Source organism: Gekko japonicus, unplaced genomic scaffold (genome assembly GCF_001447785.1).
Source record: "Gekko japonicus isolate JY-2015 unplaced genomic scaffold, Gekko_japonicus_V1.1 scaffold1333, whole genome shotgun sequence".
In the NCBI taxonomy this organism is placed as follows: domain Eukaryota; kingdom Metazoa; phylum Chordata; class Lepidosauria; order Squamata; family Gekkonidae; genus Gekko; species Gekko japonicus.
In genome coordinates, this window is record NW_015160252.1 from 36,218 (window position 1) to 52,080 (window position 15,863).

At 44.3% G+C, this 15,863-nt stretch overlaps 1 protein-coding gene across 1 annotated transcript in view; it reads right to left on the reverse strand.

The window, feature by feature from the left end:
• CCDC91 (coiled-coil domain containing 91) overlaps nucleotides 1–15,863 on the reverse strand; it is a gene marked incomplete at its 3' end in the record, with an annotated part of 78,713 nt that overhangs the window by 35,705 nt on the left and 27,145 nt on the right. Inside the window, exons 3-4 of the mRNA XM_015414255.1 lie at nucleotides 12,976–13,054; nucleotides 1,686–1,822 (exon numbers count right to left, since the gene is read on the reverse strand). Coding sequence (XP_015269741.1) covers nucleotides 1,686–1,822; nucleotides 12,976–13,054 — 216 coding nt within the window. The remainder of the gene's footprint in view (nucleotides 1–1,685; nucleotides 1,823–12,975; nucleotides 13,055–15,863) is intronic.

Here is a 15,863-nt window from a genome sequence, read left to right on the forward strand (position 1 = left end):
CAGACAACCTGGGGAAACTGAGTTCACTCAGAGAACTATCTCTGTCTGGAGAAACCTGCCTTCTAGCTTGATCAGCCATCTTGTACCAATATGTGGAGGAAAACGAAAGTGCCCAAGGTAAGCCAGCCGCCTTCCTCCTTTTCTGCTGAGTTTCCAAATGACCAGTCTCTGCTTGGTCTAAAAACACAGGCTCCAGGACTGGCATGGTCAAGCCCTGCGCCATGGTGGTCTTCGTTCCCCAAGGCTCCAACACCACTGGGAAGGCTTTCAGGGGCCCCTCAAACTCACCACCTCCTTTGGAAAAGGCTATTTCGGTTCTTTGCGCTGGAACGATCCACTGACTCAGCGTGGGTACGTCTTGCACACCAGGCTCCTCCGCACCCCCGGAATAGCGCAGGGGGAGGCCCTCCACCCGTAGGTCAGGTAAGACCAGCGGACGGATGCCAAGGGCTTAAACAGAGCTCTGCCGAACAACCGGGGACAACCTGGTGCAGGATCGCTCGCCCCGACTCCTTGCCGCTGCGGCTCTTCTTTCTTCTCTTTTTCTTCCTGAAATCCTAGGCGCTCGAAACAAGCGCTGCTGGAGCATGTCCTGCTGGTAAGCAGGGCCGGCAAGAACTGGGGAAGCTGTAGAAGTTAAGCCCCACCTCACAGGGATCAAAGATCATAGCTGACCCTGCAGGAAGGGGTGGAGCTTATCCAATAGTACGGACTGTCCCATTATCCGAACCACTGGAGAATATGGTATCTTTTTTCTTTTTAAACTGCAATAACCCTATCAATACTTGATAATCTCCAGTTTTTAAAGAATACCTCACATCTAAGACAAAGTTACTGTGGAATGTAAATGCTCTGGAATGTTTCACTGTTTTTGTACCAACACCTTCTGGAGATCGGTGTTTAATTCCAATTGAATATAATGAACACACGTACCTAAAAAAATTATCTGAAGATTGCAATTACCGCAGTCCAAAGTAATGTGCAGCTACTTCCATATGCCCAAGGAGACTTAGGACATGTGTTGCCAAACAGCAGCACCGCCTTCCTGCCCCATTCCACCCATCCCAAATCACACTACATAGCACAACATGGTTGGAACCTAAAGAAGTCTCATAAGGAGTTTACAACATGGCATACAAAGATAATTGTTCATTGGGGAAAAGGCTAAGAAATTGATCAGGCACAGACAAGTCATTGGGTCAGCTAGAGTAGTTCTTTTGCTTCTGTACTTACTATACGAAAGTTGCTCTAAAAACTTATGGAGATGTAAGTGGGAAAGTTATAATTGGTAAAACTGTACAATTCTTTTCTGATCAATCAGTATGATAAATTCTAATTCACCTAATGTGAGCCATGGCTTAATACCACCAAAGCAATTGGCCCTAAATTAGATTAACTTTCCTACTGGTTTCAATGGGATCCGTATTGCAATCCAATGCACATATCCTTGGGAATTAGTGTTTAATTAGTTAATTCAACAGTTTACTTTTGAGCAAACCTCTCTATAGACACAGAAAGAGATATTACAACCAATTAGAGCAGAATCAGAGCAGAGACTCCATCTCTAAAAATGCATATATAGCATACAACATTGTATTCTTCCACCATCCCAACATAATACACATCATAAAGAGATTAAATGTACAAAACTGATACATAGAAAAGTAAAATGATTGTCATTTTACCTGTTCTTTAAGATCAGGTAGATTTAAAGTACTGGATGACAACTGATTATCTGTCACAATATCGTCTGATGAAGTTAATGGATTGGCGGGGACAAAGGAGGCAGAAGTTGGGGCTCCAGCCTGCTCCCGGAGAACCTCTGCAGAAACCAAATGAGATATGTTCGTTTCAGTTGCTAATGCAAGAAACAATGGGGGAAAGAAAGCAAATGATGGGTAGAAGAAGCCCAGCATCATTTCCATGTATATGCCAGTATCTAACAAAACACAAAAACAATAGTCTGCCAGAGAAATAAATCCAACTACTGTCTAACAAAAAAGTAAGCATGCCCTAATGACATTTTTAATGAAAGATCAAATGCATATTAAGAGCAATATTCAAACTGATCTTTCTACTGCTACTGTTTTTAAATAAACTGGCATCAGCTCTGACTGTTTTCCCAAGGTATAATGTGAACCGCATACTGAAAAATGTTATTGAATAGAAGCTACAAGTTATTTTTCAAGGAGGGTTTTGGTGTGGTGTGTTTTACTCCAAAACCACATTTGATGTATACGTATTCTTAATATTTCATGTATCAAATTTGCATGTTCTTGCATTAAAACTTTTTAAAAAAATAAAAACTTGGTTATAAGATTATTTTATCTAGCATCCTGCACTCTAGGATGCAAGATCTGGTATTATGCTTTCAGTACTGAAGGCAAAAGGATGATTAACACCTGTGCTCTGGTACTCATTGATACACAGACAACTTTAACTTGCCTCTTTAAATTAAGGTACCTAGGTGAAGCTGGGTAACTGTATGAGTAACATGAGAACTTGGTACCCTCCAAATTCAAACCACAACACCCACATCTGTGAAATCCCCCCCTTTTTTAGATTTTTTATTGCATTTTCCTATAAACTACTACAAAAAAGGGAGGGGAAACTACATCTATGGGAGAAAGGAAAGAAAACCACTAAAAACCCAAGTATAGATCATTACAGAAGCTTGTATCAGTGTTAGTCTAAAATGCTAAAATTACATTGCACATGGTCGATTAAGCTATATTATTTATCTTTAAAACCATTAGTTTAACTGTTTAAAGAAAATCACAAGAGCATCGTTAACAAGAAAAAATTTCAAGGAATCCTGCTTTTAATGATCATGCTCACAGAAGCACTGCTTTGGCACAACAGATTCTGTTTGCAAAACATTCCAGAGACTGTCGGATCTTTTATGTAATTGTAATGGCATGAAAATATAAGGAACAAAAAAGGACAGAGAAGGAGTTAAAATACTATTAGCATCAAGGGGACTGAGGAACTGGAATGTGCCAAAGCTCCCCCTGAAAGCAAGTCTTGCCTTTATCCACTTTGTTGACTAGTTTTAGGCAGGATTCTGCCAGCGATTGTTCCACCTCTGTTATACTTGACCTGTAATACTGGCTGTCATATGTCACTAAAAAAAAACAAACAGAAGAGACTGCAAGTGTTTTTTCTCCCCTAAGTGCTGGCAGGGTGACAGTCCAAGCCCAGATCTATCAATATAGTGGACTGGGGTGAGTACACCTGTTCTCCAGAGGACAGGTCTACCAATAAAGTGGACCGGGGTGGATAGACCTGTTCTCCAGAGGCCAGGTCTCCCAATATAGTGGACTGGGGCGGGCAGACTCTCATGAGGTAGAATTTTTGCTCACAGCACTGTGGAGCTTAGACGGAACACTGCTCACCAGCAGAGAAAAACTGTAGCATAGGTGAGTATATTATTAGGTATGGTACATGGGAGAGAGACAGAACACAGGGTTATATCTAATCAACTATGAGCCCTCCCCCTCTACCCACTGCATCCCCCTTCCCCAAAAAGACTGCTCCTCTTTGGAAACAGCAGTAGTAGTAGAAGAAGAGTTGGATTTATACCCTGCCCTTCACTCGGAGTCTCAGAGCAGCTTACAATCTCCTTCTTTTCCTCTCCCCACAACAGACACCCTGTGAGGTAGGTGGGGCTGAGAGAGTTCTGAGAGAACTGCTCGAGAGAACAGCTCTAAGAGAACTGTGACTGACCTGAGGTCGCCCAGCTGGCTACATGTGAAGGAGTGGGGAATCAAACCCAGTTGTCCAGATTAGAAACTGCCACTCTTAACCACTACACCAAACTGGTGCTCTGCAATGTCAGAACAGAACTGGTGAAAATCCCATATGCACAAACACAGCACATAACTAAAGGCACCCTTCTGACAATGGAAACCAGTAGAGATGCAAGCTATGAAGCTCTCCTTTCCCATTGCAAGGTGATGGAACAGTACGAAAACTCAGACTCCCAAGTCAGCTGTGCCTGTAGGTGGCACTGTGTGCATGCAAAGCACTTCCAAGTTACCTCCTTCCTCCAACAGGATGGTAGCAGATTCACCTGCTCAAAATGTGAGGCTTCCCCAATAACATGTAACAAGAGGAGTGGGGGGAGCTCCAGTTTTAAGAGTAAAAAACATACTTAGTACCCTGCACCTTTAACCTGTTCCACTGGAGAAACTGCCTGGGGAGAGGCCACCGAAGCAAGAAGCAGGAAGGTTTAACAGCTCTGTGCCCACCTATGCTCTTAAAACTGGATTTCCTACCCCACACTATATGTGATGGGGGAAAACCAGCATTTCAAGAGACTGGTCTGTGGCTGTCTAGTTTGGCCGTCAGTGTTTCTTTAGAGAGGAGGAGATATCTGTTCAACTGCTTTGCTTATCTCTCCCTTGAAATCACTTGGCCTAGGGGGGAAAGCACTTAGTCATTAAACAGATGGGCAGCTATTTACTTTTCCAGCATTTAACCCTTTTCCTGTTCCTTATAACTCCCTTTCTATGGCTGTAAGGAGTTACAGATTGGGATAGGAACTTAATTTGAAGTTCCTGCAGGAGATGGAAGGAACCACCACCCAAACACACCACTGGCAGTACAAAGTACTACCAGACAAGGTCTTTAAACAGCATTTGCCGGCAAGAAGCTGGTGGGAGGGGAAAAATTAATGGTGCTGCAACAGCAGCATGACATCACTTCCGGCGAATACCTGGAAATGACATCAATTTGCTGGTGTGATGATGATGCAATGCTTTAGGATTTGGGTAAAACTTTAAGAGTTTTGCCCAAATCCTAGCATGTCAACTCAACATCACACCGGCGACATGACAACACTTCCAGGTATTCACTAGAAGGGATGCTGTGCCGCTGGCGTGGCACTATTCACCCCGTGTCCCCCCCCCCCCCCCCCCAAAAAAATTGCTTTATGGCTTTTAGACACGGGCAGTGGCTCAGCAGTAAGAAAGACGGGGAAAAGAAAGGGAAGAGGAGAGGAAGAGGAGGGAATTCAAAGTAGGGTTAAGAAAAAAGAGGAAGATGTTAGGGGGAAAGAGGAAAAAGCAAGAAGGTAAGAGGTGAACAGAGAAGAGAGGAATGCTGGATCAAAAAAGCTAAGAAAATGGGAGAAGAAATGAACTGTGACAAACACAATGATGCTTTGGGAAAGGAAAGGATTTTTGAAGGTGAATGCTACTCCTAGTTTTAGATAGTGTATTTCATTGGGTCATTTTGCATGTTTCCCAAGAAACCTGCAAGACAGATATCTTTTATTCCTTATTTATAAATAGGCAACTGAGATGCACATTCCCAGGCTGAAAGTCATACAGATCAGTTAGTGGTGGAAAATAAGATGTGCCTTTAAAAAAACCTGAACACTGAAAAAAAGCCAGAGAATGCAGACATGTCAAGTTACAGTGACCTGCTGAAAAAGAAAGGGGTTAAGTAACATTCTCTAAATCTGAGCTCTGAGAAATGCTAGTTCATACCTAACCTGAAGTCTGTAAATGTTTTTCACCTCTACTGCATACAGAGTGATGACCTTAATAATCCTGAGGACTGAAAACTGGATTTTACTGGTTTTATTTAAAATGTTTATTAGCCACCTTTCTACCCTGCAGCACTCAAGATGGCTTACAATAGAAATAAAACAACTGTGGCACAAGGTGAACGCTGCGTCAAGCACCACGCCCAAGCTGGAAACCCAGCTTTTCAAAGGAAGAAGAAAGAAGAATTGGATTTATACTCCCCCCTTCACTTGGAGTCTCAAAGCAGCTTACAGTCCCTTTCCCTTCCTCTCCCCACAACAGACATCCTGTGAGGTAGGTAAGGCTGAGAGAGCTCTTTCGAGGACTGCTCATGAGAAAACAATTCTCAGAGGACTGACCCAGCTGGCTGCATGTGAAGGAGTGGGGAATCAAACCTGGTTCTCCAGATTAGAGTCCACAGCTCTTAACCCCTACACCATGCTGGCCCTCTAGAAGTATAACCCCATCCAAGAGAGGAGAGATCTCAAGTCCCTGGTCTGCCTTTCTACTAACCCAGAGAACCTCTGTCTTGTCAGGATTAAGTTTCATCTTGTTCATCCTCCTCCAGCCAATAACTGACTCCAAGCACCGGTTCAGAACATCAATGGCATCCTCAGAATTAAAAGAAGGGCAGGTTCTTATACCCTATTTTTCTCTACCTTAAGGAGTCTCAAAGCAGCTTACAATTGCCTTCCCTTATTTATTTATTTATTACATTTGGTTTATATATTGCTCTGACCTGAAGGTCTCTGAGCGGTTAACAAGCAGGTTGCAAGTGCAATTTAATTCCCTTACCTAAGGCCACACAGTACAGGGGGTGGGGCTGCCCTACCGGCACCCAGGTGGCGGGTTAGCTATTCTTCGGCTCTGGCTCCTTCCTCCAGGCTGTCCATTGGGGTCGGCGTCCCATTCTTGGTGTCCAGGGCAGGTCTTCTTTGCTCGGCGGTCTCCTGGCGTACGGCCTCTATCAGTCCCAGCCCGGCTATGTCCACATCCGGCTCCGCCACGCCTGCGACTCTACGTCACCGCGCTCCTCCGCGACTCTACTTCCACCTCCACTGTCATCGGGTCTTGCCACACGCTCTTGCTTTTCTGGCCACCAGGGATCGCCGCGCTGCGCTGTTGTTCCGCCGCTACTGCCGCCATCGCCGCCGCTGATGTTCCCACCACATCCTCACATGGAGGAGGGTGCCCCCTACTCTCTAAGGGCAGGTACCCATTTATCTACTTGCTTTATTTACTTCCTCTCCCCACAATAGATACCTTATGACTGGCCCAAGAACTGTGACTGGCCCACAGTTATCCAGCAGGCTGCATGTGGAGAAGTGGGAAATCAAACTCTGCTCTCCAGATTAAAATATCTAATCGGAGGAAAAAAACTTATTCCATGTAGGAAAGGCAGTCTTGTTGGGGTATCTACATCTGATACCTGATCATGGGACTCAATTCTTTTTTAATGTTTAATTAATTTTTTTACCATCAAATCAAGCTGACTTCTGGTGACCCCTAGCTGGGCTTGAAGGCAAGGGATGTTCAGATGTGTCACAACCCTGGTGTTCCTTGGAGGTCTCCCATCCAAGCACTTGCCAGAGTCGACCCTGCTTAGCTTCCAAGATCTGACGAGATCGGGCTTGCCTGGGCTATCCAGGTCTAAATGAAATCATTTGGATATCTTCACAACTCACAGCTCAACAGTAAACAGGTTTACACAATAGGCACAAAGGAATCCAAGGAATTTTCTTGCTAGTAAGAATGCTTCAGTATTAATTACCTCACCCTTAGACAAGCATAAAGAAAGATTTTTAAAAATACATATTCTCAAAAGAACAGAGACATAGTGAAATGTTCCTGATGCAGTAGACAGTTTTAATGGCATTTCCAGAGACACTGGCAATATATGTTGGCAATTTAAAGATGAACTGTGGCTTCTTTGATGATCACGCCAAATCAAATTATAAAATAAATTCACACAGAGAGACATGGCATCATTTTACCTAGCTACTTAAGCCAGAACCCTGTATATAAAAATAATTTTAATGCTCAACCACTGTCTCTCCCAATATGTCCCCCAGAGAGCTTTGCGCTCAGAGATCAACATCTGCTGGTGATCCCCAGCCCAAAAGACATCCACTTAAACTCAACCTTTTTAGCTCTGGCTCCAGCCTGGTAGAACACTCTCCCAAGTGAGATCAGGGCCCTGCAGAACTTGCTCCAATTCCACAGGGCCTGTAAGACAGAGATGTTCCGCCAGGCCTTTGGTTGAGGAGGTGGGCCTCCAATTGTACTGGCCTCTCCCCTGCCTCATCCTGCTTTCTCTTATTCCATTTCATTCCAGCTCATGCCACCTATGCTGGTGTATCAGCAGGATACTGTCCACTCTCTTTGCCTGGTTGCTTGGACACTGCAGGCTGAAATTCGAATTTTCGTCTTCGGGAGATGTTGGGCTCTCCTTTCTTTGGAGGTTTTCAAACAGAGGCGAGATGGCCATCTGACAGCAATGTTGATTCTGTGAACTTAGGCAGATCATGAGAGGGAGGGCAGGAAGGGCTGCCTCAGTGCTTAGTTCCTGTGGCCCTTTCTTACACGCCCAGGGAAATGCTGGTTGCCACTTTGGGGTCAGGAAGCAATTTTTCTCCAGGCCGGTTTGGCCAGGGATCCTGGAGGTTTTTTGTCATCTTCTGGGCGTGGAACAGTGGTCGCTGTGGGTGTGGAGGGTGAGGTATTTGTGAATTTCCTGCCTTGTGCATGGGGTTGGACTAGATGACCCTGGAGTTCCCTTCCAACTCGATGATTATATGGAATGCTGTGATTTGTTGGTTATCATTGACTAATTTTATTATTGAATTAAGTTTTATAAACTGGCTATTTTATTCAGTGTTGTAACTGCCCTGAGCTCCCAGGGGAGGTCAGGATATAAATCAAATAGATAAACAAACATTACAACACATCCTAAAAGAGCACCCATGTTCCATCTGTTGCTGGAGGAGGAGGAGGAAGAAGAAGAAGAGACTTGTGGCACCTTACAGGCTAACAGATGTATTCACAGGCAGGATGTATGAAATGGGCACTGAGGATAATCAATAAACATACACATCAAGTTTGAGGAAGGAACCTAACACAGAAAGTGAGATTAAAAAATGAACACACATGGAAAGCAGAGATATCAAATACTGGTGTATCAGTGTATGTAAACAAGTTTCAACCACAAAACCGATGCTGCTTCTCAGGCCCTGCCAGTTCATGTCTCATTATGGCCCTTCATCTTGAATGGCCAGCTACAATTGAGCCCTTGGAAACTAGTTGAGCACCAGAGTAAAGTGAGGGAGATTCTGGTGATGGTATTGACACCAAGATTATGAGTCGAGAAGCCTCAGACAATAGCAGTTACTATGGCTGGCCTACAACGTCCACTAGCAATGCTTTCTGCCATACATAGGTATGCAGCCACATTTCTCCTCACCTCTTCAGTAAACTTCAGATAATAAGAGCCAGCTTTATGCAATTCATTCAGGACGCAGCAAGAAACCAGTCATGCCTGTATGAGGTTGGTAGTTTTTCAAAAGAAAAGCCTATTGTGCCATGGAGAAGAACTGAGCAGGGCACATTTCCCACCCCACAGACATGGGCATATATCCAATGCAGGGGAAAGCATCGATTCCCTGGCTAAAGCTCTCAGTATTCTGAAATGAACTCTCAGAAGACTAAGGTTCAAGCTATGCACAGCAGGACAGCATTGAGATGATGAAGAGGAAGCCATTAATACCACATTTACCACTCAGTGTAAGTAAACAAGATTCAACCACACATGGATGGTCAACCTATGGATGTAAAAAAAATCAAACAGAAACGAAAACTTGCAGACTGAACTGAAGTGGTGTGTAGATTCTATTCCTTTGAATGTCACTAAGAGATAGTGGTTTGAATCCAAAATTGCCTCTGCATAAGCAAAGGAGGAGATGATTTCTTCAGATTCCTCCCTCCCACTACATCCCCAGCCCTGACATGGGTAGCCCAGGCTAACCAGATCTCGTCAGATCTCAGAAGCTAAACAGAATCAGTCCTGGCAGGCAATGGCTAACCACCTTTGAAATGTCTCTTGCCTTAAAAAACAAGTCTAGCTTGCCACCTAGTGGTGTGTAACACTAAAATAGCTAGAACTTCTGCCTGCCAGGCAATCTTAGGATCTCCTAACAATCTTAGGATCACACACACTACCATATGTTAATTATACTTATTACTACAGCCCCACAACAGACTGCATTCCCAAATGTTCCCCATCCCTTGGAAGCATGAGAGGAGGGCAATGCGCAGGGAGCTACAGCAGAAAGCAGGAAGTGGGAAACCAACAATGGCACTCCAATCACTGTCAGTTGGATCAAAGCAAAATGGTGGTGGTGGTGGGATTAAATGAATATTTTTGAGGGGGGGGGAGAAGTGAAATACTTTGTTCCTTTTTAGGTTCAGGGCAAGGGATCAGCAATTTCTCTAGTCCAGTGGATCAAATTAAAAATATTTGCCATCATGTACCAAAGTTATCCGTGCAACCAAAAGAGCCAAAAACTGGTTTCCTTTGCATAAGAAAGCTGGATTCTAAGGATCACCTTGGATATAGTTTTCTTGTTATTCAGAGCGTGAGCCCAGGAAATCAGGAATGACAGCAGTAAACAGAGAGATTTGGCTACACAGTAAAATAGCTGAGGACAAATTAAGTACTCTTATCAGGATAGGAGAGTCACAAAGAGAAGCCACATTCCTGCAAAACAGAAAAGATCAGCCTGGTTGATATTGGGCAGAGGCCCATGACATTTTCGCAACCTTTCTAAGCCCTGTCAAAATTTCCAGAGGGAAGCCATTGTGACAGGACTCCGGTGATGGGAACTTTTCACAAACAACCAAGGAAAAGAACAGCATATTACTAACACTGGTCTGCTCTGAATCCTCATTGCTACCTCACATCAGCACACACAGACACACCTGGAGCTTTCTATCTTGTACCTGCAAGTGAAGAGACACTACAATCCACACAAGTAAGCAAGGGACCACCTAATCGTTAAAACCAGAACAAAATAAAATCTCTTCCTCCTGTCACATTTGGAAAATTTTGTACCTGAAGAAGTGAGCCGTGACTCACGAAAGCTCATACCCTGCCACTGCTACTGTCACAAGTTCGAGTTCTACAAACCCTTCTCTGCCACTCAAGCGCAATCCTGTTCACATCCATTGCCCTCCTTCCCTTATGTCCTCCATGCTAGAAGATATTTGTACAAAATACTTGTTAAAGGGAGCTACTGGAAAAAAAAAAAGGGGGGAGCTACTGGACTCTTGCTCTTTTCTACTGCTATGGACATCTCGATCTGTCCCCTCACAAAAATGCCTGCCATTCAGACTCCCTCTAAAGCCTCGACAGACTAGCAAGCCTTGCAGCACCTCCAAAAGTTATCCAAGGAGGGGGCTCCCCTCACCAAAGAGTCCACTCCACTGAGCAGGAGCCATGATGGGAAAGGCCCAGGATCTGGCCAATGCCAGACAAGCCGCCCCCCAGTGGTGGGACAGCCAACAGATGGCTGCCCGATGGTGGTAGTTGGTGCACAGGGGACACATGGAAGGAGATGCTCCTTCAGATACATGGATCTAGGGGTGTGCAAAAAAAAAAAATCGCCCAATTCAGGTTCGGTCCAATCGGGCAGAATCAATTTCGGCGGGCAGTAAGACTCCCACATGTCAGTTTCATCGGTACCAGCCGACTGGGGAGTCTTTTGGCCAGCCGAATGTCAAGTTCAGCCCCATTATATCCTATGGGCCATTGAAGTCAGTGGCGAAAACATAGGGTATATTCTGGGGGCTGGAGGGGAGGGGGTTTGAGGGAGGGGCTCCAAACTCAGAGGGTAGCTGCTGGAGCCTCTCCCCAGGATACCCACCAAGTTTCAAAAACATTGGACCAGTGAGTCCAATTCTATGGGCCCCCAAACAATTTGCCCCCATCCCCTCCATTGTTTTCTATGGTGGGAGGAAAAGTTACTTTTTCCCACGGTGCTGTTAGTGGCTCGGGAGGGGGGGGAGTTGAGGGAGAGGCTCCGAAAACAGGAATGACATTTATGCAGGCCCCGCCCTGTGTAAATTGATGGTGCAACCAGAACTACAGGGATGTAGCAGGGCAGGCCCGGGTAGAGTTGGGTAGAGTTGACTCTCTCTCCCCCCAAGCAAGGAAGCTGGTGTGCAAAGCAACACCATCAACCTTGCAGGCTGCACATGCATGCAGCAATTGGCTGAAACTGGCCTCCCCCCGTTGATCTTTTGGGGTTTCTGTGTGGAGGCACCCCCCACGTTGGTCTTTTGCGGTTTCTGTGTGGCACTGTGGCATGCTTGCACTGCCACAGGGCCACTTGTTCTGGAGTGCGCCACTTGTTCTCATGGCAAACAAGCACCTCCCAAGACAGTTCACTTTCCCTGAGATTCTCTGGGAGACTCTGACTGCTGCCTGCTTGCCTGCCTTAAGTGCTGCTGGCTATGTTTCCCCATTGGAAACAATGGAGGTAATGGGGGTAACCTGTTTGGGTGCCCATAGAATTGGGCCCACTGGTCCACTTGCTTTGGTACATGGGGGTTTATGTGGGGATTGGCTCCCAAAGTTACCCTGAAAATTTGGAGCCTCTCCCTCAAAATCCCCCTCTCCAGAGCCACTAACAGCACCATGGGGAAAAGGTAACATTCTTTCCCACCATAGAGAACAATGGAGGGGATGGAGGCAACCTGTTTTGGGGCTCGTAGAATTGGAACCCCTGGTCCAATGTTTTTGAAACATGGTGGGTATCTTGAGGAGAGGCTCCAGCAGCTACCCCGCAAGTTTGGAGCCTCTCCCTCAAACCCCCTCCCCTCCAGCCCCCAGAATATACCCTATGTTTTCGCCACTGACTTCAATGGCCCATAGGATATAATGGGGCCAAATTGCCGCCAAATTTCGGCGGCAATTCGGCAGCAAGCCAATTCAGATCAGAGAATCTGAATCGGCTCGCAGCAGCCCGAAAGGGGCCCCAAATGGGCCATTTTCGGGGGTGCATTCAGTTCGGACGAACCAAATGCACATCCCTACATGGGTCCCAGGCTTCAAAGGTCACCTTAGATAAAAAGTTACTTGACAGCACATAGCACACATAGAAATGACTCTACAATAACAGAGCTGCACAATACAATTATATGGAAAAGTTGAAAGCAAAGCTTAGAAATATACTGGTTTCCTTTCTGTTATGAAGGTTTGCTTTACGTAAGAAACCACAGTAAATTCTCTGTTTCACTTCAGCTATAAAATGATTTCATGGCTTATTACTATGGGTTTAGACACAGAGACAGCATAAGGGTGTGTAATTCATGGTGAATATTTGGATGCTCCAATTTGAACTGGTGAAATAAAAGCTTCAACACACAAGGCCCCAATGAACTTCATTACCTGTAGGAAATGCTGCCCAGGGAATAGCAGGAGAAGTTGCCTGTGGTTCCCCGTTTCCACCTTCAAAGGTTTCTGCTGCCTAAAAATAGAAAGCATATGTTAAAATTTCAATGCATGGGCTTTCCAACTACATGCCCTAATCAGGTATGCATATTATATTCAGACATTTCTTTTACAGTGAACACCATGCTAAACTTTATTAGTTAAAACATGATTTTGTCTTTCCACTTTGTGAACTGCTTGGGAAAATGCTTTCCAAATGTAAAGGGAATACATAGCGAACTAAAGGAAGTGAATGATTCCACACATTCAATATTTTTATATGCCACTTTAATCCTGGAACAAATGACAAAAGGGAATTAACTCCCTTTCTCGTCTGTGCCTACTGCTAACATTCATCTGTGCTCTGGTTTTCTAAAGTGCTGCAGCATCCACAAGATTGACCTGTCTTCTTGCCACGTCTCCCCATTTCAGCAGACTCCCCCTGCCACCTCCAGGGCTTTTTTTCTGGGGGAATGTGCCGGAACAGAGTTCTGGAACCTCTTTGACAAAATTATTTTAAAGATGTTTTAAAAGTTCATGAGTTTTCAGTATACAGAATGAAAACTTCGCTTCCCTCTTGAGAGTTCTGGCACCCCCCCTTTAAAAAAAAAAAAGCACCGTGGCCCACCTCTATGATCAGCATTCCTGAAATCTCTGAGCTGCCATTCTCATGGACTACTAGCCACTTAAGAAATTATTTTTAAACAATTAAAAATTCCTACATTAAAAAAATGCATCACATAAGAGTTATCTTCTTAAGAAACCCACCCTTTTAGCAGTCAGTAAGTATTTAAATTTAGTTCTCCTTAAGGCTGTTGTTCAGTCCCACAGTCGAATCCAGCTCTTCGGGACCCCGTGGACCAGATCACGCCAGGCCTTCCTGTCTTCCGCCGTCCTCTGAAGTTGGCTCAATTTCATGTTCGTTGCAACTATGACACTGTCTAACCATCTCATCCTTTGCCGTCCCCATCTTCTTTGACCTTCAATCTTTCCCAGCATCAGGGTCTTCTCCAGTGAGTGCTCCCTTCTCATTTGGTGGCCAAAGTATTTGAGCTTCAGCTTCAGTATCTGGCCTTCCAGAGAATAGTCAGGGTTGATTTCTTTTAGGATTGACTGATTTCATCTACTTGCAGTCCAAGGGACTCTCAAGAGTCTTCTCCAACACCATAATTCAAAAAGTATCTTTTCTTCAGCGCTTGGCCTTCCTTATGGTCCAACTCTCGCAGTCATACATTACTACTGGGAATACCATCGCTTTGACCATATGGACTTTAGTTGGCAGGGTGATGTCTCTACTTTTTTATTATGCTGTCTAGGTTTGCCATAGCTTTCTTCCCAAGGAGCAGGCGTCTTTAAATTTCATAGAAGCCAAAATGAAAGGTCACAGGAGGAAGTGGAAATCCAAAAACAACATCCAGGACAAAAATAACAAAGAGTCAATAAAGACACGTTGCAAAATTTTTACTGTAGTAATTCTGTAGAAAATTCTCTTCTATTATCGTTCACACACTAACGAATGCTGCACAATGTAAACAATTTGTTTCACAATATTTGCTTTATCTGAGCATGTAGCAATCACAATTCTTATCAATTACTACTTATCAACTCTTGAAGGAAACATTCCATGTTGACTCTCTAATAACAGAACCCAAGGTCTCCACAATGTTTTTAACTGCTCAGAAGTTAAAAAGAAAAATATCCTGTCAGTACTGAAGGTCCAAGGAAATACAAGGGTATGCTATTTGTGAGAAGTGGTTCAAGCATAAAAGGAAATGGAGATACTGCTAAAATGGTGATCAACTGATCAACTGTGTTTGAGTGCTGTGGCTGAAACTAACACAACAGTGGTGTGTCTGGGCACCACAAGTAGAGTATACAAATAAGGAAAGTGGAAACGGACACACACAAAAATGAACATTCACATATTTACTGGGGGCCCCCATGTGTCTCTACCTCCATGGTAATATTCAAAAAGTCTAAGCAGGACTACTTGAGCCATAATTTCTTGAGAACATACAAAACATGTAGATAGTGGTGCTGGGCCCAGAATTTGATTTCATTTGCATCTTAACTTTCATTTTCATTCAAAGGCAAGTTTCTGGGCTGCTGACATTTCAGAAGCCAAACAGGTGAAGATTTCTAGTAGTTTCCATGGGGAGTTGCTGTGGCTTTGTGCCAGAAAATCTGTTTGGCATTCCAAAGGTCCCAGGTTCAGTCCCAAGCATCTCCAATTAAAAGGATCAGGCTGTAGGCAATATGAAAAACTGCTACCTGAGACAACCTGGCCAAGCTGCTCTCAGTCTTAGACAATACTGACTTTGTTGTTGGTCAGTCGCACAGTCTTTGCAACTCCATGGACCACATCACACCAGGCCCTCCTGTCTTCCACCATCCTCCAGAGTTTGCTTAATGGACTTGATTTAATGGATTTGATTCAGTATGCGGTAGCTTAATGTCCTCATGAGTTAGAGGCAGAGTTTCATTGCTCTGCATACTTTTTAGTTCTTCCCCAAGAACAATAAAACCAGAATAAAACCACACAAGCACAAAAAATATAGAAATTGAGCAAGACTTTATAATACATGTCACTGGGGTTGTAATTCTAGGCACACTTACTAGACAGTAATTCCCACTAAATGCAGTGGGATGTTCTAAATATACATGCTTAGGACTGTACTGAAAGGCTACAATCTTACAGGCATTTCCCCGTGAGTAAAGGCCCACTGAATAAAACAGGTCTTAATCCCAAGCAGACCTGCTTTGGGTTGATCCCTAAATTCAGCTTTTCTTGGCACAGAATGTGGATTTCCAGAATACAAAATTTATTTTTAACACCAAAAGAGTCA